General features: G+C 45.1%; 1 protein-coding gene across 5 annotated transcripts; it reads right to left on the reverse strand.

Moving 5' to 3' along the window:
- Window positions 1-263: 263 nt before the first annotated feature.
- Window positions 264-14993, reverse strand: AGGF1 (angiogenic factor with G-patch and FHA domains 1). Of its 5 annotated transcripts, XM_078612519.1 has the most exons (15): window positions 14918-14993; window positions 14644-14733; window positions 11410-11984; window positions 10399-10501; window positions 10038-10300; window positions 9406-9558; window positions 8269-8596; window positions 7437-7545; window positions 7257-7308; window positions 7061-7162; window positions 5888-6056; window positions 5156-5238; window positions 3948-4075; window positions 2849-2948; window positions 264-1570 (listed from the first exon to the last, which is right to left on the reverse strand). In XM_078612519.1, the coding sequence occupies exons 3-15, from the start codon at window positions 11947-11949 to the stop codon at window positions 1349-1351; spliced, it is 2352 nt and encodes a 783-aa protein (XP_078468645.1). In that variant the 5' UTR covers window positions 11950-11984; window positions 14644-14733; window positions 14918-14993; the 3' UTR covers window positions 264-1348. The 5 variants fall into 5 exon arrangements, with proteins under 5 accessions (XP_078468645.1, XP_078468646.1, XP_078468644.1 ...); XM_078612520.1 differs by having other exon boundaries at window positions 7437-7542; window positions 14644-14978; XM_078612518.1 differs by having other exon boundaries at window positions 14644-14978.
- Window positions 14994-20840: the final 5847 nt, after the last annotated feature.

Below are 20840 nucleotides of genomic sequence, written 5' to 3' on the forward strand. Positions count from 1 at the left end.
ACACCACAGGCGAGACGCTACCGCACGCTGATACATACTCTTAGTTTTTTCGGTAAAAAAATTAATTTTATTTTATTTTTATTAACTTTAATTTAAACTTTTTACCTACGTGACTTTACCGAAAAAACTAAGAGTATGAACCCTGACAAGGAATCGAACTCGAGACATCAAGTTTGTAATACAGGGTGCGAACCACTACACCGACACTCCCATATCAAAACCTAAACATCAAATAGCGCCAAATAAAGCATCGACACAATACGTTTGAAGCATTTTTTTTATTTATACACATGTGCTGGTACCATGCCAAATGTGAACATTTTTTGTGTAAAATTCATGGCCATATACAGATTACAATACGGGTACTTTCGATGACTACTTCTAAATGAATCATTCAAAAATATTTTACATTCAAATGTATGAAAACAATATAACACAACCTATACACGTACAAAGATGCATTTTAAACAGAACTCGAGAGAATTTGCATAAAAGTACGTTTTATTCTCTCCCATTAGTTTTCATCTGGCATCTGACGAATTTACAGCAAAATTACTGTTAATTCAGTAATTTTGCTGTAAATTCAGTAATTTTGCTGTGGCTGTTCCCCCTGATGACGGAAGCTTGTGTTGCCTCCGAAACGTCGTGATTTAATTTAGTTATTTTAATTTAATTATTTTTATTTTTCATCTACGTGACTTTACCGAAAGATCCAAAGAGTATGGATCCTTGCAGTCACGAAAACCTCAAATCTATAATCACCCTTGGTCACTTTGCTTGCTTGATACACACATTCCTGGCTCCAAATCCGAATTTTCTAGCTTGATTGAGCTCCTCTCGAAGTTTCTCTGTCACCCCTTTACCTTTAGTTGGGCTCACACATGAGCCAACAGTTGCACAACCAAATCACTCAAAATAGCTTGCAAATAGTGGTTGTCTCTACTGTGAGCAACCAGTTGCACAAGTGAATCTTGATTTAAAGCTTTCGTGACTGCAGGGATTCATATTCTTGGTTCTTTCGGTAAAGTCACGTAGAAGGGAAATAATAAAATATTAATATAAAAAATAAAAATTCTCACGTTTCGACTGCAACACAAGCAATCATTATCAGGTGTGAAGCGTCGTGAGAATTTTTATTGTTTTATACTAATATTATTTTATTATTTCCCTTCTACGTGACTTTACCGAAAGAACCAAGAATATGCTCACAAATGGTTCAGAAAAAAAGTACATCCAAGCGTTTTTTTTAAATACTTCCCAGTACAGAATACAAAATGTACTTCCTGCATTCATCTGCATGTTTACAAATATACACCGCTCCTTAATGTATACACAATAGACGACATCATCAAGTTTTCTTTCCACTCCCTAAGACCCACTGGCCCTTCTTAGGAGGATGAGGAGGAGCAGCAGCTTTGCTCTTTTGCGTCGCAAACGATTCGAATCGCTCCCGTGCCTTTTCCCAGTTCTGGGCCCGGCGGCTGTTTCCGGCCGCCAGGAGCGGAGAGTCCGCTGGGAGTTGAGGCGCCGAGCCCAGCCCTGCCTGTTTGTTCATCGCATGCGGCTTGATCTGCAGCAAAACAAAGGGGGGGGGGGGGGGTACGAAGGGGTCACATTTCCCAAATGTCAACGATAGAACACAAAAAACGTGCAATTAAATGTTGTGTCATACTCTTAGGTTTTTTCGATAAAGTCACGTAGGTAAAAAATTTAAATTAATAAAAGTAAAATAAAATAAAAATCACAACGTTTCGGAGGCAACACAAGCTTCCGTCTTCAGGTGGAACCGTCACAGCACTTGACACAGCAATCGTGCTGTGACGGTTCCACCTGAAGACGGAAGCTTGTGTTGCCTCCGAAACGTCGTGATTTTTATTTTATTTTTATTTTACTTTAATTAATTAATTTTTTACCTACGTGACTTTACCGAAAAAACCTAAGAATATTAATCCTTGCAGTCACGAAAGCTTCAAATCTAGAGTTGTGTCATACGTTATGAAGTTAAGCATCCATTTCATCACGATTGTTGTATTGTGGGACCACAAACAATGACAATGGCTTGAGGCCTTCAACCAGCAAGGGGACTGATCAAGGCTAATGATGATGATGAAAGTTTCACAACAGTAAAAGCTTACTTATGCAGCACTGTTCCGCTTAATATGCATTTAACAAATAAAGCAGTTTAATACAATTTTGTACTGTGCCGACAAGCACGATATTTTAGTTACGTCAAAGCTAAAAAAACATTTTGCATCAGCCTGCCAGTGTGATAACTCAAGTACAGGCTGTGGTAAAGTTGAGTAACTCGTAATTTCAGGACCACGTTGTAAATATTGTTTACTGCATAATACAAGCCAAGTGTGTTCAGACCAATGTGGACATGTTCAGGAACGTTCAAGCATCCTGTGCGAAACGGATTTAGATGTATCATACACAGTTGGAGCATCTGTTACTGGTAGGAACCACCTGGTTCCACCAGCCCACAGGGGATTATTGTGTTCGTCCGTCGTGCATCCAAAAATGGGAGGGGTCGGGCTGGGTGGAGAGGGGAGAGTGGGGAGGGGCTGGGTGGGGAGGGTGGGGCTGGGTGGGAGGGGTGGGGAGGGGCTGGTCACCCCGTGGTGCCCTTATAAAACTCAACGTTTAACCTACTCACGCCGGCTTGTGCCCGCCCTCAGTCGGCCATATTTGCGAAATACACCACGCCGCCGTTGACCCTGGCCATTGACCGAGCAACCCAACGTTCCTACCAGCTCCCTCCGCAGGAATGTGTTATAATGTATTGTATCGATGTATGGTTCCTGCTTTTTGCCACACCCTGTACAAGTGTGTGTGTGGTGGCACCAACCGGTTCCTTAATGCCAGCACTGTCCCTTCCCAGGCCCTCTCCGTGCTTCCACCCCATCTTCTCAAGCAGCTTCCGCCCCTTGTTCCCTCTGTCGATCTCCCTGTAGGACAGAATGGCCGTCAAGCAGTAACATGGCTGGGCTACATGCTATAAAACTAATTTTTATTTTTTATTTTACCAGGTAAGGCCCACTGAGTTATATATCTCCATTTTAAGAAGCGACCTGGTCACAAATGATAGCTCAACTAAGTGGCTTATCACGTGAAAATGTATAGTAGTCAAATGCTCTAAAAAGGGATGTTTCTGAATGTGAGGGTAAAACCGGAGTACCAGGATAAAAATTCACGCAACCACAGGGAGAACATGCAAACTCCAAATATACAGGCATCAGGGTCGGGACCGAATCCACGACCTCCTGTATACCAGGCGAGGTAGTTAAAATCTCGCCACAGTGGCGCCCCTTTCATCATTTAATTAAGATTGTATCCTTTATGCATTTTATTAGTGGTTCATAAACTGCACTGTGACCCCAGCAACCGCTAGCCATGGCTACCATCAGTGGCGAGTCCAAACTGATCCAGGCAACCACACTTTTGTCTACCTGCACTGACCATCGGGGTCAAATATGGTCAAACAATTCCCAGAACCGACACAGCTTTTATCTAGCAGGGGAATGACAAAGGGCAGTACATTAAGCTAAAGAAAATTTTGTAATGTCGCATGTGCTTTTAAATAACGATGTTGTTAAAGCGTAACCAACAAAGATACACACTTTCAGACTGGTAATTTTATTGTGAACGCTGCTTAGGGGCTAACGGACAGCATATATCTTCTTGGTTCTTTCGGTAAAGTCACGTAGAAGGGAAGTAATAAAATAATAAAAATAGAACATAATAAAATAAAATAATTCTCACGACGTTTCGGCTACAACGCAAGCAGCCGTCTTCAGGTGAAGAATGAGACACTTTACCGAAAGAACCAAGAAGATGAATCCCTGCAGTCACGAAAGCTTTAAATCGAAATTGGACAGCATATAATGCTTTCCACACAAGGTGGTGCTCAGGACATAGACCCCCCCAAGTGTGTGCAGCTCACACACTCGTGCAAGGAGGCCGGCGCGTCGTCCTTGTGGTGGGGGTGCTCGCTCCCCACGGTGCGTCTGCGCTGCTCTGCACGGTTCGCGTACTTGGAGTTGTTGAGCACCTCCTGGTCCTCGTGCGCACCCCCCTAACGCACCCACACAGGAGGTACGGGCCAGAGACGGTTAACCGAAGGAAAACTCAACTTACATGTAGAATTAGGTAAAGGTGCAGATCTGCAATCGCTTGCACGTGCCACTGCTGGCAGAAGGGCATCCAATGGAGTGAGCTGTAGGTAGCGCCTCTTGAGTGTATTTGGCCGATTCTTCCACACAGCCAGACGTCTTGAAAGAGATCAGGAGTAGCCACAGTTTTCTCCACTACACAAGACCTGCCGATCTAACTGTAGTGGACACATGTGTGCTGGTGAGACAGGGGTGGATTTAATAAACATGTCCTTTGTTTCAAATGGATATACAGTACAGGCGTGTCTCACTAAATCAGTGGTCTTTCTACAAGAATCATTTTTATTTATCAATTTGGATGGCTGGCGGCGTAAATTATTTGCGAACGCCGAGGACAGGCACCTGCAATCACAGTGGTTCTTCGACTGTGTGGCAAGTGTTGCATTTGATGTTGTATTACTTTATATTAAAATTATAAATTCGTATTTCTCACGTAAAAAAAATCGTACAAGATTGGAAAATTTTGGGGCCGAAACAGCTCAGCTTTTAACATGAGATCATTGGGAAAACGATGATCGTTACACGAGTCTTCGTACTTCACAGAATGTTTTGATGTTGAACTTCTTTCGTATCTCGCTCGTTAAGCGATTCACGCCTGTGTAACGTAGCAACAAATGTGAAAATATCCGATTCGTGAAAACCTATAGAGAACATGCAAATACAGGTTACTGGAAAAAAATAATGCGCAAACTGCTATAAACATGGCGAACTGCTTTGCTGTGCTTCAGAAGTGAATGTACGTGATATTAAAAACGCATTACTGTGTGTGAAACGATCGAATTGTGAACATCTTTAGAAAATTTGTGACACCATGCACAGAGTGGATAGGTGACATTCAGATGTGACTTTACACTTCCGAGTGCAGATTTACACATTTAAACGCGCTTGTTGTTGTGTATGGTCGTTTGGTCCTACGATGACAAATACTGCAGGAAGAAAATGTCAAGAATGTAATTTGAGGAGTCGCGAAATGCTGCCAATACCTGAAGGCCATATTTCGCTTTCATCTGTTTCAACTCCTTGAGGCGAATTCTCTCCTTCTCTTTCTTGCTCAGCAACGAAAAACCTTGTGTCGGTACAGTGATGCACACACAACTTCAATTCTGACGATTGCATTTTTATACAGCCAATTTCCAGGCAATAGCAAAATATAAACAAACCAACATTTCAGGGAACCCCCTCCCCCCCAGACAACACTGGAAGCTAAAGGTTAACAAGAGCAAGATATGTTAATCATTTGAATGAAATCGGTAAAGAAAATATTTGTGAAATGGGTGTTTTGTGTGAAATGATTCAGTGAGTGAAATTTATCAAACTTGCCTATGATCTAAGCAGCACTATGACAAGACTAAATTAACTAGTCTGAACGAAGAAAACGGACTAAGATGATTGATGCTATTAGAGACTGCTATGCACCGAGGAAGGCAAACAAAATGGTAATTGGCTATATATACAACAAATAATTAGTGAGTTAATTGATTAGCTCATATTGCTCATATTCAGAGAGTGGGGAAATTGCCTACCCTCACACCAACATTTCATAACGAAGAGTAGGGCTACTTTTTTTGTTTACTGGTTGAGCTGATTCGACTAAGGGAATGATGACGAACGAGATCCACAAAGAATGTGACTAAAATACAAATTATGATGAATGTAACACTGGTAAGGCTATTAGCTAACCAGCAGATGTGCGTTTGCTGTGCATGCTAGCTTACCAGTCTGTGGAGCTTGCTTCTGGTTCAGACGCAGGTGCGCGATTACTTGCCCCGGCTCGCAGCCATCGCATGTCTCGGAGGCAGGGTGGATGTGGAAGGAGAGCACAGTCTCCCCAAACTTCACCTCATCACCATGGTCCAGGGGGTGGGGGTCGCTGTGCTCTTTTGGCTGAAGAGAGGAAAGTTCGGATAGGTTGATCGTTAGTCTGTGTGTTCGACTTGCATAACCTAATCCCAGTGCTGCACCGGACCCAACTTCGGATCCACCGACACATAAGCCCATGTCTCCCTTCCTCCTCCCCCTCTCTAGCGCTGTTCGTAGCCCGTTTTATATGCTGCTCTACACAATAGGTACCATACCAGGACCTACTCAGGAACTTGCTGGGCCTCTTAAATTAATCACCACCTGCTGTTAATCTGCCCCCCTCCCCCTAAATTAACTCACCAACACAATGCACATCAACTTCACCCGTAAGAGACTTGCATAAGGAATCTTTACGAGGTGGGCTGGGTGACACACAGGACAAAGAGCTGAGCTTCCACCCAGAGATCCTGGGTTCAAATGCAGGCTGCCACCTATGATCAAACCGGGAGCTGAAGGTGTAGCAAGTCGATGATCTAATCATGGTAAAAATTGACTGCACACAAATATACATCACGTTAGATTAAATCTGACTCCGCACGTAATGTGGCAAACTTCTCTCGCGTAGTAGAACGGGTGACACATTGCTGGCCTCCAAGGCATGGACCAGGTCACTTGAAAGGCTCTCAGAGGTAGCTTTGTGATATCTGTTTCTGTTGGATCTTCTCTTACACAAAGGCTTGCAATGTTCTGCGAGAGTTCGAAATAGTTTATTTGTCCCGTGACATGACGCCGATAGCGCAATCAGAATAATACTGGGGAAAAATGTAAAAAAATTCAATAAGAGAGCTTTACAATCCTACTCACCTTTCATATGAATATAACTGAACCCACTATCATTTGTGTCACTGTTACCATCCCATATCACCTCCGATTAGCACGATTGGCTACATACGGTGCTGAAGAAGTTCAACATACTTACGTCACCAGAAATAATCGGCTTGTTTGCAACTTGCCAGCTCTGACATATTTAAGATTGTGATTGAACAATGTCTTAAATAATGAAATTTGTTTTGCTGTGTGTGCAGTACCTGCAGGATTCTGTTTCCATTGATGATAGTCCCGTTCTGGCTGCCCTGGTCCATGAGGACATACTTCTGCCTCTCAGGGTCAAAGTGCACTTCTGCATGAAACTACCGAAGGGAAAAAAAGATATACAATGATATTGCAAACACTGAAGGATAATTGCTTATCTTCTATAAACAATGTGCTCCATTAGCTTCATACCTTGCTGACACCCATTTCTGGAATGCTGATGGTGTGGTCCATGTCCTTTGCCCTGAAATTCAAAATAGATGTATCTGTCAAATCAGGACATCTGTCTGTGTCTTCGGGAAAACAACACCTATAAAAGGGGGGATTTCTCAAATGTCCGAGTTTCAGTCACTGATGTGGCAGGGATCATACCTGCCGATAGTGGCGATGGTGTCCGATGTGATGATGAAGAGAGTGCCCAGATTGAGAACTGGAGAGCGAACCACCATCACCCTGATGCAGGGTGGCCACTGCTGCTCTACTTTAGCGCAAGAGAAACATCAAAAGCGGTTAATTTAAATACCAATTAACCAGCAAAACAACACCAGTACTAGTCTGGCAGTTTTACTTTTTTTTAAACAGGAACACATATCTGTGAAATCTAAGTAAACAACACGTGACTAAATCACCCGTAATGTAGCCAATCTCGTCAGATCTCGTAAGTAGGATTGAGCCGGGATGGTTCTTGGACGGTCGACTTAAGTCGTGGGCAGCAGAGGAAGTACAGACACATTCAGTGTTGTACTGTGATTCTACGCTCCTACATTTATTATCCTTGCCATCAGAAATCAGGCACTGACCCACACTGGTGAAGTACAGTCAAACAACACACCTTGTGGATCGTGGGGAGGTCCTCATCAACCATTGAACTGACAAAATGGCTTTACATGTAAGTATCTGTGACAATAAAATAAAACATAATAAAATAATTCTCACAGACCTGGTCTTCACCTGAGGACGGCTGCTTGCGTTGTGGCCGAAACGTCGTGAGAATTATTTAATGTTTTATTTTATTATTTTATTATTTCCATTCTACGTGACTTTACCGAAAGAACCAAGAAGATGAATCCCTGCAGTCATGAAAGCTTTAAATCGAAATGTATCTGTGACAACCTAAGTATGGTGATAATAGTGCCATTATTTACATGTTCGTTCACGCCCCGATTGACACTTGCAATATTTATCATCTTGAACATGTAATCACCTTCCGAGTCATCGCAGACGTTACTTTGGGTGCTGCTATCGGAGGAGCTGTGGCTACTGGTCGACGCGGAGTCTTCAGAGTCCGATATCTCCCCCTCCTCCGTCTCGCTACCGCGCTCTGTGGAACTACTCCTCCGCCTGCGCCTCCTCCTCTTTTCCCTCCTTTCCCTTTCCTCATCTTCATCGTCCGTGATACAGTCGACGGCGGCCTTTCTGTGGTGCCGCCCCGATGTTTTTAGCCGCTTTTTAGACCTCTCCCGCTCTGCCTCCCGGCCACGTTTCCGCTCCCTGCTGCGCCGCTTTGGACTACGGCGAGCTTTTTCTTCTTTCTTGAAAGCCAAAACAGAAAATATCGACAATCACTATGTTTTGCTTTCAAGAATGATCGCTGTGTTAAAATTCAATTTGCGAGGTTAATCAATTGAAGGAATCTGTCAATACAAATGAGTAGTGACATTCATTGCAATAATAGTTTACTGCAGTATATTCCGAATGAAGCGCGTGGCCAATTAGAAAGGAGGTTTGCATGTAACCAAACAGCAGCTAGAGCGGAAACTTTGGTGCTAAAATAATAGCCTCAACTGCCCTATCTTGCCACACTATGCAATTCAATAAGATGTAAATCAATCAATCTTTATTTTACGTGCCAATATCGCCCTCAATAAAGTAGGCAACAGTGCATTTTCAAAATTTACTGAAAATGAAAAATATATGGATTGCAGTTTAAGCAAATAAAAATGGTACTGTAGTATGTGTAAAGAAAATGAAAAATATTGTTTACCATCAAAATGGCCAGAGTATCCAGATAGGTTCAGATTTTTCAATGAGCCTGTCACCTTATAGAGCTCTGCCTAATCAAAACAAAAATTACAGATGTAGAAATCAATACTCTGAAGAATTTGTTATAAAATATCACGTTTATCATGTATATTTATAGTACTACAAGCACATGACTTTTCTTCACAAAAGCTGCTGTTTGGTTTGCAATACCTTCCATGCTATTAATAGCGTACAATTAGACTCGTTCAGTAACACACACCTCACATTATATCCCCACCATATTTGTTATTATATTCAAGTCCACACTCAAAATACAGAACCAACAGCAATGAGCAGTCAGCCAATGTAAAGTTCTCACCTCCAAATCCTTTTTCTTAGTTTTTTTCTTCTTGGTTTTGGTGGTGCCCTCTGCTGGCTGGAGGTCAACCGACGTGTAGTATTCATATGTACCCTTCTCGCTGTCAAAGTAATAGTAATGCCCGTTGTTGGGGTCATAATACATTTGTGTGGTCTGTAAAAATACAAAACACAAACATTTATATCTGGAGGAACAGATTCGATAGTTTAAGCAATGGTGCGAAACATACGTGTGGAAGGCCCAACAGTCAACCAACAATAAATGGTGTTCAGTCTTCTGGTTAAATTAGTTAAAAACTGCCACAAAATATCTACAGCCCTCTTGTCACTCTGCTGCTGGATGAGGACCAGCTCACACCGTATCAGTCTAAGGGTTGATTAACCACAAACTGCAACACATAAATATTTTTGGTCTACAAGCACAAATAACTTACTTTAACCAAATATAATTAGCACTGCATTGCAAGAGAAAATTGTTATGTAAAATGTTTGGTACAATTACCCTTCCTTGCAATAGAGGACAGCAATTGACCGACTTAAAGAGTTGTAAATCCCATTTTACAGCCACAGGCAGGGGAAGAATAATTCCACTTAAAATTACATGGGCGGACAATGCAGGAACGGTGGGCTTACAGCGTCGTAGTAGAACCCTGTGGTGTAGTCGTAGTACAGTCCCGTTCCCTCGTCGTACACCATGCCCGACTGCTGCATGGCGTCCTCGGCCGCTGCTCGTAGGCTGTCCGCCAGCGACACCCCCTCCGCCTCCGCCTCTGCAGCTGCGGCTTCCACGGTCGGATTTTGAATCCGTGATGTTGAATTTTCCAGAGGCTGCTGCGGCTGCTGCTCAGACTCCGCCACCTCTACTGATTGATACTCCGAAAGCCCATACTCGTAGCCTGCGGTACGACAATTAAAAACGTCGATCTTGTCAAAGCATGCGATGCGTCATTGCGCTAAGAAAAAACAATAATAACAATCCAAAGTGTCTATTTACCAAGCTGGGCAGTGTCGGCAGTGTCATCAGTTTGGGTTTCCGCATTCGTCTTCTGCCTCCGACACTTCTTCAATTCGTGCACCTGCTTGCTAAGCACCTCCACCTGTCAAAACACAAACATGCCACCAGCACTATGTGAAATATAAACAAATTATTGCCAAAGATGCTCTTAAATTTTTATTTAAAGCCTTCGTGACTGCAGGGATTCATATTCTTGGTTCTTTCGGTAAAGTCACGTAGAAGGGAAATAATAAAATAATATTAATATAAAACAATAAAAATTCTCACGACGTTTCGACTGCTGTGGATTTCACACCTGATGATGATTGCTTGTGTTGCAGTCGAAACGTCGTGAGAATTTTTATTGTTTTATATTAATATTATTTTATTATTTCCCTTCTACGGGACTTTACCGAAAGAACCAAGAATATAAAGATGCTCTTATTCAATTCAGCTTATGAATATGCACGTGTCAAGGCAAGCGATTTTCAGTCACTTTCATTACAACTGGCGACCAAGTTATTTTTGTGTGTAATAATCAAGCATGTGGAATAGTGAAAGGAGCAGTGCTATTACATGGTGCAGAGATGTGGGCACTGAGGAAGTGTGCTTGAAAGAATAAAGGTGAGAATGCGGAGACAGATGCTGGGAATAAACAAGTACCTCCGATTAGCACGGTGGGCTACGTATGGTGCGAAAGATGTTATACATACAAAGGAGGTGGAATGACGAAGTCATAGCCTTAGCAGAGGTTGCTAATATTTTCTAAAAGGAAAGGGAGGCTAGAGAAGAGGCAAAGAAGATGCAATTAGAAGGGCTATGTAGATTCCAGTGCAGGACAGAACAAGTATAAGGAGACAAAAGGTGAAAGAGAAGAATGTAGTTGAATGAGATATGGGGGTGGATGTTACGAGATAAGAGGCGCAGAATAGATGTACAAAAAGGCCATCTAAGTAGCCGACAGCATACTTTATAAGATTGAACACATGACTTCGAAGAATGATTTGGCACCTGAGCACGCAGATCATCATTGTAGCGCTGAACTGTGCCGTGAAGCTGCTCGGCTTTCTGCAGCCGCTTACGGCACAGAATCAGCTCTCTCCGCAGGATCTCTGCGTCCTCCGGAAGGTCTGAGAGCTCCTCTGCTCTAACGCCATCTTCCTCAAACTCGTCATCGGTGTCCCGTGTCCCACTCTCCGCCACGGCGAAGGTCTCCTCTCCTGCGTCCCTCTCCTGCGTATCCACCTTCTCCCCTCGCTGCATCTCCGTGTGGTCGTCACCAGTGTCCCCCCATATTCCACTCTCCGCCAACGTGTGGGTCTCCTCTCCTCCATCCCCCTCCTGTGTCTCCGCACTCTCCCCTCGCCGCATCGCCGTGTGGTCTTCTTCCTCCTCCTCCTGCCACGTTCCACACTGCGGTGGGTCTTCTTGTAAAGTCAACTTCTCACACTGGACACCCCCCCCTTCACTTCCATTTTGTTCATGCACGTGCTCTCCGTGCAAGTTGATCTCATCTTCTCCGCACACGTCGTCCATCTCCTGTTGCTCCATTTCCTTCAAGTCTTCGTAAGTCCAGGTACAAATCTCTGCATGCACGCAATCATAATCATTCAAATTAATCATTTAAATAAAACATTTATATAAATTAGACAGCGTGCCATATTTTACACTTGTCCACGAGAGTCTGATTAGGTTAATGCGTAACCAGTGTGGACACATTTTAGCATCTACACTGTTTGCATTATTTAGCATTTGCACATGAGCATTACAACTCATCTGCCAGGGTGGCAGTGCGATTAGAAAGATTCACTCACAATAGAAAGGTGAACCGTTCAAATCTCTGATATATCGAGGGTCGATAAACTTAAGTAGCACTTCGTGGGAAATCAAGTTATTGTCCAATGGGATAAACATTATCTTGGCATAGGAAAGTGTAAGTTCCATCACCGTCCTCGGGTTGCCAACGAGGGCGAATACCACCCAATGCTTGCTTGAGCATGGAGTGTTTACAGTGCTGATAATTGGTTCGTATTCTAACTGGTTACTTTGCGACGTTTACAGACTGCTGACATTGGTTAGCGTGTAATGGTCCTACTGGGTCAGCGATTACGCTCGTGTTTTGTGTGTTTAATGTCAAAGTGAAGAGGTCAACGTGGAATTTCCACACGGCTAGAAGTTGACAGTGACCTCCAAGCATCTGTTCGCTTTATGTAGTATCGCCACCATCTGGACTTTTAGGTCTTCTCATTGGTCACCAACCTCTGGGTGTCATTCCAGTGCCTGTCTAGGTGACTTGCACTTCTCTGTCTTGCACAAGTAATCAACCTACTCCTACTCTTACCAATCACATCCAACACCGCTTTCCCATCACGTTCTGTCCCAACTCCACATGGCCTACGCAAGTCTGAAATTTAATTCCTAGGATCATCCACGTGCAGCTATATTCAAATCTCAATATTCCTCAGTCACTTTTGTTCAAGTCCAGTCCTCTGCCCTAACCCATGCAGTAAAACAGACTACCCCTGCCTCAAGCATATCGACATAATATGCCGACTTCTTAACTCGTCCTGGATCAAAGAACATGTCTCTGTAGACAAAATAAAACCTCTACTAACCTCCACATTCTCACTTCCTACATGGGGTTTAACGATGCAGTCCCCTATGTGACCAACTATCGCAATTGTATTCAAATATATAGGGCGGCCTATAAGTCTGGCAGTATAGGTAATAAGTCTGGCATCATAGGTAACAATAACGAACTCATATACGTTTTTGTTTCTGCAGGCCCAAGATGTCTGAGTAGTAAGGAAGAACGAGTCCTGATAATTCGACTCGTGGAAAATGGTCGCTGTTGAATTTGAATGAAAGCGGTATTGCCTTTTAAATTTTTACTTTCCCTACGATTCCAGACTCATGTCACACCCTGTATATACGTACATATATACCTTAACATCGTCGTGAATGTTGCGGATACCAGTGGCTAGAGAGGAGACGCGTGAAATACACGGTACAGTCCATTGGCCGTACACACGAGGCCCTCTTGTCAGATCCACCGCTGGATGAGCGCGAGATCGATCGGCTCACAATTGGAAGCGTGTCAGGAGGGGGGGGTGTTGGTCTCGGCCCACTATCCCTTCGAGGGGGTCGATAAAACGACTACCACTTTGTGGGAGTGGTGGGGTGGGAGTGGTGGGGTGGGTGGGGGAGTGGGGTGGGGTGGTGAGTGGGTGAGTGAGTGGGTGGGTGAGTGAGTGGGTGGGTGAGTGGGTGGGTTGGTGAGTGGGGTGGTGAGTGGGTGAGTGGGGTGGTGAGTGGGGTGGTGAGTGGGTGAGTGGGGTGGTGAGTGGGTGAGTGGGGTGGTGAGTGGGTGGGTGGGGTGGTGAGTGGGTGGGGTGGTGAGTGGGTGAGTGGGTGGGGTGGTGAGTGGGTGGAGGGGTGGTGAGTGGGTGGGGTGGTGAGTGGGCGGGTGGTGAGTGGGGGGTGAGTGGGGGGTGAGTGGGTGGGGTGGTGAGTGGGCGGGTGGGTGGATGGGGTGGTGAGTGGGTGGAGGGGTGGTGAGTGGGTGGGGTGGTGAGTGGGCGGGTGGTGAGTGGGGGGTGAGTGGGGGGTGAGTGGGTGGGGTGGTGAGTGGGCGGGGGGTGAGTGGGTGGGGGGGTGGTGAGTGGGTGGGGTGGTGAGTGGGCGGGTGGTGAGTGGGGGGTGAGTGGGGGGTGAGTGGGTGGGGTGGTGAGTGGGCGGGGTGGTGAGTGGGGGGTGAGTGGGGGGTGAGTGGGTGGGGTGGTGAGTGGGTGGGGTGGTGAGTGGGCGGGTGGTGAGTGGGGGGTGAGTGGGGGGTGAGTGGGTGGGGGGGGTGGTGAGTGGGTGGGGTGGTGAGTGGGCGGGGGGTGAGTGGGTGGGGGGGTGGTGAGTGGGTGGGGTGGTGAGTGGGCGGGTGGTGAGTGGGTGGAGGGGTGGTGAGTGGGTGGGGTGGTGAGTGGGCGGGTGGTGAGTGGGGGGTGAGTGGGGGGTGAGTGGGGGGTGAGTGGGTGGGGTGGTGAGTGGGCGGGTGGTGAGTGGGTGGGGGGGTGAATGGGTGGGGTGGTGAGTGGGGGGGTGCGGGGGTGTTTATAAAAAACTGACGGCGATGGTAGAGTCGACAGCCCGGGCATTCCACGCTCGCTCAACTTGAGCGGGCGGGGGTGGGAAATCACCGCGATTCTCGACTATTCGCCAAGTCAAATACAAACGACAACTACCGGCGTTTACCTGGTGCCGTCTCCCCGCCGCCGCCGCCGCCGCCGCGTTGTGCACGAGCCGCTTCGCCCCGACGGCCCCGCGGCCCGACCCGAGCCGCACCTGCGGTACACGGACACCATGAGGGGCATAGGGGAGGACAGCAGCAGCGTGAGGGAGAGCGACACGGCCGGAGGGTCTCACGCTGCCGAGGAGGCGGCGGCGTTGGGACGGGGGTGGTTGTTGCTGTGGCGGGACGAGGGGGGGTGTGTTGCTGGTGGTGGTGGTGGAGGAGGCAGCGGGGAACCTGAAGCGGTTACAGCGGCGCGGGGGGACCCGACATCTTAGGCCCGCTCGTCGATTCGATTCCGCTACTGAATGCGTTTCCAGTCGGCGCGGATCGATTCCTTTTGGTCGATTTGTGGGACTTCTTTTTGGCCAGTATCGAAAGTATGAAAATATAAGAAAAAAATCAGAAATGTTGAAAATATAACAAAGTATGAAAGAATAAGAAAGGGTAAAACCTATTCAGATTTTTTCATGGATCGAATCTTTTTTTTTAAAACTGAAGTATAAGTAAAACGTCAACCACCTCGGCTTTCGCCACTAAAATTATCCTTAATAAAGGTTTTTTTTTCGTCCTTGGGTTAGATCGCGTACGTATAAATGTGTTTCGATTTAAAGCTTTCGTAGTAGTGGTGATTGTCTATTTGTGTTTCTCCCTTGTGATGGGATTTTTTAGGATGAACGTAGAGATTTATAGGGGCACGTGGTGACCAGTAAGGTCTCATAGGTCTGCATTGATCGATAAAAAGGTTGATCGGTATGCGATGGTGATCTGGGTGGTAATGGCCCTTCTTCATATCACTTCGGTCACTTACACCGTGCGGCTTGATGATAATTACATTTAAAATTGTTTCGTGGTTAACAAGTTATTGCATTGGCGTATGAACAGTTAGATCATTCGTAACCGGTAAGGCCGTGATCGATTTCAAATTAAACATTTGGGGATACTGCGGTAGAGCCTGGTGCACAATTACAAATAATAACTCAAGACATTCATCAAACACACTGTGACATTAAAAATGAAAAATAATTCACTCGAACGAGGCCATAAAAGTAGAAAACTGGGTTTAAAATTATATACATACTAGCGGGAAGTACCCGGCGTTGCCCGGGGGATATATATATTTTAAAACTTGTCAAAACGCTAAAAACATAACAAATACAAATGAAAAGAAAACTTTTATCATTATCTGATTCATAAAAAAATAAAATAAAACCCAACGCCCGTGGGAAAAAAAAGTTAAGCTCGCGCGCCAAGATTCGATTCTTTAAACCGCGCAAAGTAATCGAAGGTTGTAGATTTCTTTAGAATCGTCCTATTCCCGTTTAATCGATATCACAAACGCTCACCAGATATCGATTCTCGCCACACACTTCATGGTCACCCCCCCCCCCCCCAAAATACAAAAGTCTATTTTTATACGTTTTACATTGTGTACAGTATGGGAGCGAGCCACATGGCTAATTAAAAGTTTATTACCTATTCCCCCCCCCAGCCGCGCATTTGTGTGGGATACACGGCGTGACGTCACCAGGCACACTACGTCACGCTTCCGCATGCGGGTGACATGATAGGTATGTGACGTCACCGCTCACTTGCCGTGCAAAATATATGCATTATTGCGCCCCCCCCCCACAGAAAAAAATACAAAAGTCTATATTTTAATAATGTTTGCATGGTGTACAGTCTGGAAAGTACCCACATGGCAAATTTCAAGTTTGTTGCATGTCGGGAAGTACGCTAAACATTTTGAACAGACACACGTAATCACAACTTTGCCTTTTATATATATGGAGATAATATCGATACCGTCTCTGAACTCTTGTTCTGGGAGGCCCTGCCAAGTTTTCACAGTAGGGGGCGCTGTTGCTACGTGTTTGCAAAATAAATCAATATTTTTTTTTATGACACCCCATGGCGCTAGCACACAATGGCCTTCAGTTCCATTTATTTGGTATAGCCCAGTGAGCCATTCGGCTCTTGAATCACTACTTCTCTTCGAATGACATCACGGGATATTTATCGTCGACTATGAGTGAAGCGGACGGCACCGTCTTGCATGGCTAATACACCCGCAGTGCCGTAGCTAAATGTTAAAGGCGCAGCCCTGCAATTCCTTGTTCACCCCACTGCTGGTTGAAAAGGGCCACCGCTGGAGGGAGCTACAGAGAGTGTTTCGATGACTTCTACGCTGGCCAGATGTCTTGGTTGGAGTTGCCACGGGTCACACCGCAGTGATGTGGTGTGACCCACGCACACTGCTGCTGGATGGAGAGAGTCGGGGTAGATTTACAGAAAGTTGCCCCATTGTCATGCACTGCCGCGTCGGGAAATTGAATCGAACGGGTGACCTTCGTTGACCATACTTCACCATGCTGGTCAGTGCGGGTTCGTGAAGAGGGTGGGGAGGCACAGGAACGGGTTGGACATCACTCGCCACGGATGTTAGCAGGGAATGGAACTCAGCTGGCGAAGTTTATATGACAAAGTGTGCTATCCGCTTTGCTACCGTTTCGTCCGATGGCAACATATACGCGTCAAAACATGTTTGCGACAAAAATAACGTCTATTGCAATGATTGACTAGACATGAAAATAACATTCTGTTAATGAGTTAAAATACGGATATGCACCTCCGATTAACACGGTTGGCTATGTACGGTGCGAAAAAAGTTTTACACATATATATAGCTTGCATTGTGTTCTCGAAATACCGGCTTATTCAGGGGTGCGATACCCAGATATTATACCACTTTCTGGACAAAATCCACGTCATTTCCATGAACACTAAATTCAGCCCTTTGTCAGCCTTATCATTTCTTCCATGGTCATCTTTGCAAACGAGATGTCCCATTACAAGGGATTATCCAGGTGTTACAATTAAATACGTAATTGCACAATGAATGCTTAAATACGTATAATGTAAGGTGTGAAGTAACTTAAAATAATTTTGACTTAAAACTTTCGTGACTGCAGAAATTCATACTCTTTGGTCCTTTCGGTAAAGTCACGTAGATAGAAACATAATAATAAAAATAAAGTGAATACAAAAATAAAGAAAAATAATATTTAAAAACACAAATGTAGACTGTAGCGTGGTTCTTAATCGGAGTGAGTGCACTGGCAGTCTATAATGTAGACTGTAGCCTGGTTATAACGCTCACTCAGTTTAATAGCCATTGCTACAGCCTACATCATAGACTGCCAATACGCTCACCAGCTAAAAACCAGGTTACAGTCTACATGATAGACTGCCACTACACTCACAGAGGTTAAGAACCAGGCTACAGTCGACATTATAGACTGCCAGTACACTCACACAGCTTGATAACCATTGCTACAGTCTACATTATAGACTGCCAGTACACTCACCACACTTAATAACCAGGGTACAGTCTACATTATAGATTGCCAGTACACTCACTCCGATTAAGAACCAGGCTACAGTCTACATTTGTGTTTCTAAATATTATTTTTCTTTATTTTTTTATTCACTTTATTTGTACTATTCTATATACGTGACTTTACCGAAAGAACCAAAGAATATTAAAATAATATTGTGCAAGATCTCGTTTGGTTGGTCTGAACAAGTGGTGAACTTGGAAGTCTGCTGTTAGGTGTCTGTATTAACGGGCTGGGGTCTAACTAACATGGCCACCTCTGCTCCCTTAGCCTCGATGTATCGATGGTTCTGGCTGTGTGATGGGCTTTGTGTCTCACTGGCGCGACCACAGTTGTGGTGGCTTTCTTGTGTAGACGCGCTTGCCTCTCACAGCGCAGTTTGCAGCACCGCAGCTTGTGTTACACATAGACGTGACATTAACCTACTAATCCCCCTAATCTCTCTGCCTAATCTCTCCCATCAACATAGTGCTAATCTCCAATTAACACTGCTGTTGTGGGCATGTGCGGGGACGATACTCTTATGCGGGGACGGAAGCTCATTTCATGTTAATCTCTTTCCCTAATCTCTCTCTCCCTCATCTCCCCCATTAAGACAACTGACGTGCTTGCGTGCGGGGATGGATTTCCTTTCCAGCTCAGACCCCGCCTGCTTGACCTTCGCCACATATGTAACCTCTTGTTGTAACAGCTCTCTCGCTGTGTTTCTCCCTGGTTCAGCAGTTCCACTGCTGGATTATGTTTTTCCGCCTGAGGACGATTGTTTGTGTTGCGATCGAAATGTCATGATATATTATTTTTTATTACATTTTTCTATCTACGTGACTTTACCGAAAGACCCAGAGAGTATGGTGGATATTTGGAGTTTACGTGGTCGCGTGGACTTTTCTCCGTTTTCTTTCCTTCATGCGTTTCGAGTACTGTATTTTGCTGCTATAGATTTCCACACAATAAGCCACTTCGTTGAGCTATCATTTGTGGCCAGGTCACTTCTGAAAAAGAGCCGTATAGCTCAGTGGGCCTTACCTGGTAAAATAAAAAAGGTTTAGTTTAGACTGAGGTGTTGTTAAAGGGATGTGAGCATCGTAATCGGCCCGCAGTAATACAATGTTCCCACCCCTGTATTTGGGACATCAACTATATTACAGGCTCTACTGTGTTAGGGCTGCCACCATACATTGTCAATGGGCAGCACATTTTTCAATTGCAATAGCCGTACACTTTATGACTATTTTGACTTCTTAAATAGCGTGCATGGTGTGACGCCCTTGTCCCAAACACTGAATTAGCCAGGATATATGATTTTCAAGCGCAGTGTAAGACATGTGTTGCGTGATATTGGTCCATATTTTGTTACGTCCAAAGGTGGCAACGCCTGTGTCGCGTTTGATTGCGGCGCATGAAGAGATGCTGACGATCATTCTGCACGAATAACAATGGCCTGGATGCACAGCACCACTCCGTTCTGTGTATTTTTACGGGAGAAAATAACAATGAGGCAAAGAATGTCAATGACCGTATTGTATGTTTATCACGTCAGCGTTTATTTGTTCATTAACAGTAAACAATATCCAGGATACAGAGCTTGAGGGAAATATGTGTTTTGGTATAATTATAAGTTATTCATAAATACAGCATATCCACAAGCGTGAACATTCTGACATACAAGCAGCGTGCTCATCCCAACCACAGCTGTGCCTGGATATATCAGAGCTGCGGTCACAGAGGCTGCACATAGAGGTTAAATATTGAGGTCAGGGTCTCGGGTAGATTTTCGTTTGGTGCATAAAGGCCACTTATTTAAAACGCATCACAATGGCCGAGGATAAAACATGCAGGTTGACTGACCACATTACTTGGGATGTGACCGATATCATCTGATTTTGGAAGCTAAGTAGGGTTCAGCTTGCTTAGTACTTGGGTGGGAAACTACCTGGGAAACCGGCGGCGGCGTGGTGTATTCCGCAATATGCCCGACTGTGAGGGCGGGCAAAAGCCGGCGTGAGTAGGTTAAACGTTGAATTTCATAAGGGCACCACGGGGTGACCAGCCCCTCCCCACCCAGCCCCACCCCTCCCACCCCTCACCCAGCCCCACCCTCCCCACCCAGCCCCTTCCCATCCTCCCCTCCCCACTCAGCCCCTCCCTCCCCACCAAGCCCCTCACTGCACGACGGACACAATAATCCCCTATGGGCTGGTGTAACCAGGAGGTTCCTACCAGTATTACATATACCTGTGCAGAACGTGGAGTGTTACCCCATCATATGTATGGGTTTTCTCCGGGTCCTCTGGTTTCCTTCCCACGTGAAGCGAAATACTCATTCGTGGGATTGGCAAAATATTCCAATGCAGGGCCTTGAGACTCAGGGAGGCATTCTTGGCTAGGGAACTCTAATTATTATTGTGTTACAATACTCAACTGGTGTTCTTGTCATATCTGTGCAGGTTTGGCAACATCGACATACTTTATGTTAGTAATATTATATTTTTTTACGAACGGTATTTCACCATGCATAATTCTATACGTATGCTGCAGTAATAATAAGAAAAACAACAAGTTTTAAACGAGTGGAAACCACATATCTGGAAAAACGCAGATAAAGCCACAATGAACCCTTCAAAGCGCAAGTTGCTAACAGCTGTGAATGCCGTTCGTGCCTGTGAGAGCTGTATTATTGAGAGCACAATACTGCATTGATTCGGAAGGAGAGGTGGCTCAGTGGGTTAGTGCACTGCGCTCTGAACCCAGTAATCTCAGTC

The sequence above is a fragment of the Lampetra planeri genome, chromosome 39 (assembly GCF_965212315.1).
Source record: "Lampetra planeri chromosome 39, kcLamPlan1.2.h2, whole genome shotgun sequence".
NCBI classification, from domain to species: Eukaryota; Metazoa; Chordata; class Hyperoartia; order Petromyzontiformes; family Petromyzontidae; genus Lampetra; species Lampetra planeri.

Excerpts from the sequence above, each read along its gene's own strand:
- AGGF1 (XM_078612519.1), bottom strand. The coding sequence starts at position 11,949 with ATGGAGCAACAGGAGATGGACGACGTGTGCGGAGAAGATGAGATCAAC. Across the intron at positions 2,949-3,947 it reads GCGCCGGCCTCCTTGCACGA|GGAGATCGACAGAGGGAACA; the intron begins GTGTGTGAGCTG and ends TCTGTCCTACAG. Across the intron at positions 1,571-2,848 it reads GTGCTGGCATTAAGGAACCG|ATCAAGCCGCATGCGATGAA; the intron begins GTTGGTGCCACC and ends GTTTTGCTGCAG.